This window comes from Tricharina praecox, assembly GCF_024521635.1.
Source record: "Tricharina praecox strain CBS 144465 chromosome Unknown BZA05scaffold_1, whole genome shotgun sequence".
Taxonomy (NCBI): domain Eukaryota; kingdom Fungi; phylum Ascomycota; class Pezizomycetes; order Pezizales; family Pyronemataceae; genus Tricharina; species Tricharina praecox.
The window spans coordinates 2,432,851-2,442,927 of record NW_026250403.1 but is presented as its reverse complement, the minus strand read 5'-3'; the positions used below and the strand labels follow the sequence as shown (position 1 = coordinate 2,442,927).

At 52.0% G+C, this 10,077-nt stretch overlaps 1 protein-coding gene across 1 annotated transcript; it reads left to right on the top strand.

The window, feature by feature from the left end:
• Positions 1 to 7,011: 7,011 nt before the first annotated feature.
• BZA05DRAFT_440626 (fungal-specific transcription factor domain-containing protein) lies at positions 7,012 to 9,580 on the top strand (the record flags this gene model as incomplete). The annotated part of the gene is made up of 3 exons (XM_051486612.1): positions 7,012 to 8,199; positions 8,257 to 8,674; positions 8,721 to 9,580. The coding sequence occupies 3 exons, from the start codon at positions 7,012 to 7,014 to the stop codon at positions 9,578 to 9,580; spliced, it is 2,466 nt and encodes an 821-aa protein (XP_051344623.1).
• Positions 9,581 to 10,077: the final 497 nt, after the last annotated feature.

Genomic DNA, 10,077 nt, shown 5'->3' with positions numbered 1-10,077 from the left:
AGGAGTGAATTGAAGATTGAATTAAGCGAGTCATGACTTTTGATCCACCGTGGTGGATGTAAAGACCCCAGCATACATACCTTGTACAAGTATGGGCAATAAAGATGGCTAATTCTGCCCACTGGGATGGAACAGAGGCCTGCGTTACATGAAACCCAAGTTTCCTCTCAGGTGTACGAAGCTGATGTCATAGGTAAAGGATCAAACATCGATGTACTGGGCAACAGCCTGCACTACTCCACTCCGCAAGTTGCATCGAGCTTCCTATCGAGTGATAATTGAAGATCTTCGCAGACCTACACTGCCCATATCCTTGATGCCTACCGCTGTGAACTACCAGCGTGCCAGCAGGATAATCGCTCAGTGCGGCGTTGTGGCAGGCAATGGGCTTATCACCAAGCTCAGTACAGTATACTACCAAGTAACTCGGGAACTGTATGGCACTATATCTCATGTTTTCTTTCTATATAAACCGGCCATGTTGCCCACTCTTTCATATCTCTGTCACACAAGACAGTCAGTACAATCTCCTGTTCTGAATCTCTCTCTCTCCTTCTCTCCCGCATCTTCTGTCCATACAATCTCCGAACTTCCCCATTGCCCAAACGACAACCCGTGCACCAAGTCAATGTCGTTGTCTCGCACAGCGGCCAGAGCAGCAAAATTTTGGCCAATGGACGTGCATGCCTCTCATACGTGGCCGGACGAAAGACCTTTCAACTTTAAAAGGAAGAAGACCTCCGCGTATAACGTGGGGGGTTAGTAAACTAGGTTATACGCGTATAACTTAGGGGGGGGGAACAGTAGCCCAAGTTATACTTCTTTAGTTTTTTTATTTGCTCGTCCGAAACCGTCTGTCCCCGGGTTTCGGAGAGGTGGCCTTGGCCATGCTTGCCTCTCACACATGCATAACCAGGAGGAAAGACCTTTGCTGTCACAGACTCACAGCAAAGGAAGAAAACCTCCGCATATAACTTGGGGGGATAGTAAACCAAGTTATACTTCTTATTTTTTTCTTCCCCGTCAGGGGCCATCCAACGCGAGCAAGTTGGCAAGTCGAGTCTTGACCGACTTGGACCCCCGGAGGAAGGGGGAAAGAACTTCTGCCGGCAGCACAAGAGAAAATCCCGTCCTTGGATGTTTTCTGCTCAGCCTCGAGGGTTGGATCCGTCTCTGACTACAACAGTCTACTATGTAAACTAGTTGCACGGATCCCTCAGTTCCTCGCTGCTACGGCTGAGCAGGACAGCTCTGTAAGGTTATCCTGGAAATACAAAGTTGGGGGGGGAGAGAAAGAACGACACACCTCGAGGTATGAGCTCGGGCTCCAGTGGAAGAAAGGAAGGGGTAGTATTCGGCGGAAGACCTAAGCCCTGTTGATGAATAAAGAAGACAAGTAAGTATCAAGCTGCGACGAGGTGGAGGAAAGAGAGAGGACTTACTGAGTAGTTGAAAAACCTGATGTTGACTAAACTAATCCTAGGTCAGTACCGTGAATCAACAATTAGTGCCCGATGAGAAATAAGGAGAAGAATTTAATGAGTGGAGGAGAGAGGAGAAAGGGAGGAAGAGTTAGGAGGAAAGGAGGGTTTTATAAGTGAAGTGGGTGGATTCCAAGCAATCACTTCTAGCGCACTAGCCGCGACTCAAAAGTTTGCCTTTTAGCAAACACCGCTACATTCCAAGATTTGTTTTTATTTAACCAGTAATTGTTTGCGACCTAGGTCATGGCAATATGCTACATTCCAAGGTGTCAACACTTGTTTAACATCACACACAGTCATTCGAGCTCCGAGTGAGTAATCATGAACACGTTCCCATAGCGTGGAATAGCGACAAACGCGCCAGAAATTACTGATTAAACAAAAAAAAAGAATAGCGATGAACGTGAGATGGTGGCGACCAAGTTTGTTACTTTCATACGAAGCCCACCCACGAGCAGGCGTGTGCAATTTGATGCTGCAACAGCAGCCAACCTAAGGAGATACGCCGAAACGAGAGAGGATGATGTTGCAGTCAATCCCGCCCGGCTCAACACCTGGGCGATGAGCTACTATAATCGGTTCCTCTACCGGGAAGTCTCATCGTGGACGAATATCAACATCACCGCGACTCACTTTTGCAATGAACCACAGCTGCAACGAAATGATAAATCCCTACATATGTACCTCCAGTGTTCGACATAGTCCGGTCAGGACTGCAGTCCGGACTGGACGGTCTGACAAGATCTGTTCCGGTCCGGCCCATCACTAGAAAGATCAAGATACCTCCACGCCTACCGATCCGATGGCGAGGGGAGGGAAAGCGAGACGATGAGGAAACTCGAGAGACCTAGGAACAGCTTAGGTAGCCGACAGGCGTTTCCAAGCGGGAAATTCTCGAGATACCTAGATTGCCAACCTTCCCTCTTTTTTGCGGGCGAGGTCGTAGCGATTTCCATGCCACCGGGGATTTCTCGTCTACGCGCCAGAGTGAATCGGACGTTGCCAAGACTCGTGCAGAGTGAGTGGACGGAAGAGTGAATGGGACGTTGCAGACCATTGGTGAGCGAACGTGAGAGTAAGTGGCACTTTGCAGACACTCGTGCTGTGTGAGTGATCGTGAGAGTGAATGGGACGTTGCAGACGATTGATGAGTGGATTTTGCAGAGACTCGTACTGTGTGAGTGGTCGTGAGAGTGAATGGGTGTTTATTCCTGTCATGCCACTCGCTCGACGAAGATCGGAAAGATGAAGAGGTGGTCATAATTCTATCATTGCTGAGCTGACAACACATAACAGTGACATAACGAAAACAGACAAAGTACGTTATTTCGTCTCACATAACCCTTCAACATAAAACCATCAGACCGGTACATCCATGATCCCCGCCACTTGCTCGAATAATCCCAAAGACAAAACCTCCTGCCTCACTACAGTCTACCCCGCGAAAGTCGTTGGAAACCCGAAAAGAAAAGCGTTAATCGTACAGAATGATTGTGGAGAAGGAAAAGTCGAAGATGGAATCTGATCGGGCGCACTGTAGGTACTAAGGATCCAGCGAGCACTTAGCAGATGGTGCACATGTGGTCTAGGTATTATCGGTCGTCAGTTACTATTGAAATTTGATCGGGACTATTGAGGGAGGGAGGGATGAGAGGTAACTAACAGTGGGCCTTGGGGTTTCCATTGTTAACGGGAGTGTTGGATTCCTCGGAGGCAGCAGTGGAGACGATTTGGATGGATGGCTGCATTTTGATAATTGACTGAGGTAGGATAGCGACTGAGGTAGGATAGCGAGGAAAGTGTTGTGAGTGTGAGTGGATTGTATTGGTCTTGAAGACGGATGATTGCTGGCTGGATGAGGATCTAGAAACCAGGAGGATAGACTCGTCCTTTATACACAATTTTCCTCTTTCCAGACGAACCTTCAGCGTTTCTAGAATCTAGGCTTTGCCAACAGCCGCTCGGCCAAAGGAAATCCGGTACTTTGGACCATATGGCGGCGGTCTGGCGGTCTTGGACTGTGGTAGGCATGAACTGTGGCGGGCTTGCGATTGTTGTCCAATTGATGGTGCCGTTTCAAGTCTGTGCTAGAATATTGGTCGTGTCCGTCATGTCATACACGACCTCCGCTTCCCTCCCAGTCGCGGACTCGCGGTTAAAAAGAACAATAGCAAGACTTTCTATAAGCGGGATGTGCATAAGTAAGACGACAGTCCTACGAGTTGTCGGCAACCAACAACTAATAATAGCTAAGGTTAAGCGGGCTTCATATGGAGACACGCGCGGTTCTACCCCTTCCTCACACCCTTCTAAAAGCCTTTCACACTAATTAACCGCGACCAATACTGTTTTTTTTGAGCATCTAGTAACCGAGTCAAATGCTGTGATGCACCGCTTATGTGCACTTCATGCTCACTCACCATTGAGATCGGCGGTTGCAGCGGGAATGGCAACAGGCTTGAGTTCTTGCGGTGGCTCATGTCTGCAGTGGAGCGCAAGACCGGGCTTCCTCCTGTCCTCGTCGAAAGGAGAATCAAGATAAATGGTCGATGGATATGCCAGTCAAGGGAGTGAAACTTGGAAACGCGACTGAAGCCGCGAGAAGGTGCGGCGTAGGTAATCTGAGGCTTCTAGAACTATCATCTGCTACATACTCGCATATTGCCATCCCGAATCAAATACTGTGCTTCATGTATGATGTCCGGCGATCACGGTTGTTCCTGAGCCGCCTCAAGCTCGGCAGTGCGGCGACCCCGGGGTAGGGGGGGCTTTCGCTCACTGGAAGTCTGGAGCTCGGCCACTTATGGCCGGGGCAGAGACACGAGTACATACACTCAAGCCTGCGAGTCAACGTGATGTATGTAACAACTCTGAGGTTGCAGCAGAGTCAGTATGATAGGTACCTAGCGGAGTCAAGGGTGTGGAATCACTCTCAGACATGTATGATCATATGTAAAATGTATGTACCTCCGCCCTGGCTTGCCCTGATGGGTTTCTACGCGATACCTATCACTAAAACGCCGGGGTGTATCGATAGATCCAATCGATATCCATTGATTAGGCAGATAGAATATAAGCTAGGAGTTGCTGTCTATCAAGCTCTAAATTAATGTCCGATCTAAGACACTGCTCCTTGGAGGCCTGAAGGGGCGTACATACTCGGGTGTTTAGTGGCTACTGTATAATCAAGGTGGGGTAGGATACAGTATCGATATGGTACCTGATCCACGCATGGTCGATTGTTTCTACAACATAGTGGATGGTGGATAAGCATTTTGGCCGCGATGGTGATGTAAAAACAGAGCGCTACCGAAGCACCTCTCCAGTAGGTATTTTCCAAGAAATACGACCGTTTTCAGTGCCATATCGCCACCACAGATCCTGCCCCCTTTGATTGATCGTATACACAGTAGGCAAATACGATACAAGACAGAATACTCAAATCTGTACATACCTGGTATGTAGTACATACGTCGGCAAGCAAGTACGCCGTTGAGTAACTATTCGGTAACAAGACAAAAGGTGTGTAGCAGAAAGAAAGAAAGAGGGAGGAGGAAGGGTATGGTTTGACGTCGGCGCGCGGAGGTCGGGACCTAGGTCTAAGTATGGCCGGGGTCGGGACTTATGCCTTGGTAACTATGGCCAGGGTCGGAGTCGGCGGCCGGAACATCTTCAACCGCCGATTCCACGTGGGACGGAATTAGTCCGACAATATAGCATGTAGACGTTTGGGGTAGACGTTTGGGGTTGGGGCTGAAAACGAAGGGCCGAGGCCAGAAAGTCTGGGCTGAGTGAGCCGCCATGCGAAAAGGCCCGACCCCATTAGTAGTAGTCTACCTAGTATGTATGCGTCGGACACACTCTATTCGTGAACCTGGTTGGGGACCGCCGCGGCGGGCGATCGTCCGCGTCACGGATCGCGTGGATGTGGATATGTATGGATCCGGCAACAGCCTTTGGAAGTGGGACATGCGGGGAAGCGAGCTAGACGTGTGGAGAAGCACTATGCAAATACATACATATACTCTACTCCACTCTAGATGCGATGCGATGCTCGCGCGTTGGCCGTTCCGCATGACGCCGGCCGCACTCACAGCATGCAACATGGATGTGATGCCGTGATGCCTCCGACGTACAAGAATCCACCAATAGCAGCACGGTGCTGGTCAGTCAGTCTCTGGCCGTCTTGCTGGTCTCCGCGACCTCGGCCAAAGCACGCGCCTCGACAAGGAAGCCCCAACCCCTACACACGTCCAGAGCACATATCGGACATATCTACTTACATACAGCAGTGTCTCAAATCTTACCGCCTCTGGCTTTGGCATTCGGCCTCAACGGCCGCAGCTCCCCACCTCCACGGCACCTTCCTACGCAGTAATCTGGCAGCAAAGATGTAAATACCCATCACCCCCACATCCGGACCTGTGGAGCAAGCTGGATCTGCGGCACGTTGCGACCATGTTGTTCCATACCGATTCTCGACCGGAAGCTACGATAACGGGAGGCAAGCAGGAGGAGGGGGAGGAGGGGGAGGCGGAAAAATCACCTGCCAGCCATACATCATGTACAGCCAACGTGCACGACGAAGTGCAATTCCGGATTCCGAGCAATAGTCCCTTCGCGGCCGCAATCGAACTCGGCCGTCCGATTACCGAGAGAAGTCCGGCGCCGCCCGCCACCAACGCGAATACCCGACCTACCCTGCCCGTCATCGCTCCCGGAATCACCTGCGGCATCTGCGGAGATACGTTCGGTCGCCAAGAGGCATGCTGCCCCGCTTTCCTCCTTTCCAGTCCTTTGAGAATAACTGTTGCCGATGTGATCGGCTGGGCTTCGGTTTAGCATCTCACCCGACACATACGCTGCCACACCGCCGAGAAACCATTCGCCTGCCCTCACTGCGGGAAGAGATTCTCTCGAAGGTATGTACCATACCATGCCATGCCACACCAACCCAATCCCTTCGATACCTCTCCATACATCGCCTACAGATGGCAACGGCAGAATGTCTTGCACGGTGCATCTTAATGGTTAACCCATCTTCCACAGCGACACCCTCAATAGGCATCTCACCATCCACCCGGGCCCTAATCATGAAGGCGGTGGCACCAAGAAGGCCAAGCAGAGAAGCAATGCCGCACGGGTTCAGCAAGCATGTCACAATTGTTTCAGAAGTAAGGTATAACAATGAGAAAGCTACACCCCCGGTCAAAAAAAAACCTTCTAGCGGGTCCGTGTAGCTGACTGGGATCGATAGGTTCGCTGCGACGGAAGAACTCCGTGTTTCCGATGCAAAGACCGGAAAGTAGGCTGTGAGTACCACGAACGTCTACCGAGACGCCGCCGCTCAAACCCGGGCAACGCTTCCATGTATTCCCCTGGAGGGGTACCAGCCGCGGCTGGCTCTGGTTCTGGCTTTGGCTCCCAGTACTATGGCAACATGAGAATCACCCCGGACCGTATCCTCCGAACCGTGAATCCTAACGACAGGCTGGTATCACGACTAGAAAACAATAATGGAAACACCATGGACGAACTTGGAGGCGCGGTAAATCCGGACATGATGCTGCAGAATCCTGGAAGAGTTAACGACAGTGAGCACGAGAGCGACAATTCCGATCATGGAATGAGAAGCGCCCAACTAGGGCTTATCCTTCCACGGGCAATCGACCAGCAGATGCATGATGCGCCGCCGTTATCCGAACTGGAGCAGCTATTCGAGCCGTATCCCAATCAGCAGCATAACAGCTTGGCTACTAGTTTCACTCCCGGAAGTGGCATGACGGATTCTTCGTTCGCCGACTTAGAAGCACTATTCCAGGAGGAGTTGGAACCGTTGGACTTTCTTCTAGATTGGACTACGGTGGGTGGGGACACAACGATGAGCGACGATATTCTGCGGGCATCTGTGGATACCCACGATCTCCTCCATGCGGACAACTCGATGGGAAGCATAGGGTTCTACGTTCCAACCCCCGGGGCTGAGGGCACGCTGTCAAATCTGACGCCTCGGAGTTTGCCTCCTCCCACCTTCGAAGAACCAATGCAGGCGCACCAGCCCCAGCCGCCGGCGCATCAGCAACACCATAGTCACTATCACCACCACCACCAAAAAAGCGAGCAGAATCAGAGCTCGTCGGTTTCGAGCACCGAGGGCGGGTCGAGATATTCAACCGGGCCAGAAAGTGATGATATGGTTGAGAGGACGAATCTTCCGGCTTCACCGAGTCCTTCTATCGCATTCTCCCGAGCAGCATCTCCCGCTACCGAAGCATCGAGGATGTGCAGTACCGACTGGTCCGAGCCCAGACTTTCCGATGGACATATTTCCTTCCCTCTGATGCCGCCAGACGTCGACGAGCTCTTCAACGAGGAGGAAGACCTTGCACACGTACCACCGGTCGGTCAGGGGTTCCGTGATCAGTTGGAGAAGGCGTTGAAGATCACACAATCTTCATATACCTGGACACCCATCTCGGATGCAGTCATACCACCGCTCAACGTGTTGAACGCTTTCATTCAGCTTTATTGGGAATATTTCCACCCACTCCTTCCGTTCTTACACAAGCCAACTTTCGATCCGACTGCAGATTCCACACACTGGATCTTGGTGCTAGCTGTGGCGTCGGTTGGGGCAAGATATTCCCGTGTGGAGGGTGCGGTGGCATGTGGAATTGCGCTTCAGGAACTGTTGAGACGGAGTATACAGTTGACGGTACATAAGCTTGCCCGTGACGCCGTGGTGTGTTTTGTACTAACGGCTATTTTGCAGTTGGAACACGATTCCTGCGTTGTCCGCAAGCTGTGGCTGGTGCAGACCTTCACGTTGGATCACTTCAACATGGTTTATTCCGGGAGCAAGAAGCACGTCGAGGTCGGGCAGACAAGTCGAAACGCGCCAGTAACGGTGGGACGTCGGAAACGATGCTTCAAGGATACCATCAATGTCGAGGAACTCACGGCGGATATGACGTTGGAAAAGAAGTGGCGGATATGGGTCATGGACGAACAACGGCGGCGTGCGGGATATGCGATATGGTTACTCGACTGCGAATACGCCCTGCATTCGGATGTCCAACCGCTGCTGAATATGGTAGAGATGCAGAGTCGACTTCCGTCAGATGAACCGCTCTGGGATGCCCCGACTGCGTCCGCGTGGAGAAATCTCTTTGTGCCCTCACGAGGAAAAGGTATACCTCTATTATCTCCGTATGAGCCCATACTAAGTTATCCCAGGACCCCCACCTGCACCGACCTTCAAAGAGGCTCTGACCTCCCTTTATGCTGGTAACGATACGGGAATACGTCGCAGTGGTGAATTTGTCAAGTCTGTGCTAGTCCATGCCGTCTTCCGCACCGCGTGGGACGCAAAGCAGTATCATACCCACGCATATAGGCGACCACCACCGACGGCGAACGGCAACCAACTCTGGCGCCTGGAAGCCGACGCATGTCTCACGATTCTCAGCCAATGCTTTTCCCTGCAAGTCGACTCATCTCTATCGGTACACAATGCAGTCTCAATCTCCATGACGCACATATTCCTCTACACCCCGCTTCGCACACTCTACACGTCCGCCGGCCTCCACGCCACCTCCTCAGCACTCATAGAAGCACGGCGGGAACTGGCGAAATGGATACAGAGTCCCGAGACATGTCGCGATGCGCGGGTCGCCGTAATCCACGCTGGCCGGGTATTCCAGCTGATCCGCCGCTATCCCGGGCGTGGCTTCCACGAGTCGATCCTGCTGCTGTACGCCGCGCTGATCCTCTGGGCATATGGAAAGTATACCGGCGGGGGCGAGGGAGCGAGCGAAACCTCGTCGGTGTCGAACCTGGAGGGCCTTGAGGGGGGAGTGGGCGAGGGCGGGACGCTGAGACTCGATATCGATCTGGACGAGGACGCGGCGCAGTGGATTGAGAGTGGCGGCGATAGGAGGATCGTCCTGGCGGGGGTCGGGAATATCTGTACGTGTCCTGAGAGAGTATTGAAGGCGGCGACGGAGACGATGAGGGAAATTAGTAGAGTCTGGAGGATGGGGGAGGGCTTGGGTATTGTGCTGGAGAGTCTGAGGACAGCAAAGGCGGCGATCTGATTCGATGAGTTCATGATTTTTGGTGTTATAACTGTTGTTTTTGGTGGGTTTCTTTATCATGGGCGAAGGAGATCACGGAATACATAGACTACAACTAGTCAATTTATGTTCTGTTTCGACTTGCGGTTCTACTCACTCCTCCCAAACTTGTCCGCTGCGAGAACCAATGAATTCACGTGATAGCGCTAATCCATATGTGCCAAGCAGAGTGAGCTCGCATGACGCCGTGGAGAAATCTCTGCCCGTCTCCCAGGCGCCGGTGACCACCGTGAGGAGCTCGAAAGAAATGTTTCGGCTTCCTTGAAGCGCTCGCCACAGCCGACTACCTAGTATGTAGAGAGGCAGCTTGCGAAATAAAATTGACGACCCCCTCACCGCCCCGCCGGGCCCCCTCTCGGGATCGACAGCAACCACCACTATGTATAGGTACTGATAGGTGGAACAATATGTTCACTCCTCCGCTCCATGGAGGTGGTGGAGATGGTGAAGGGGTGGAG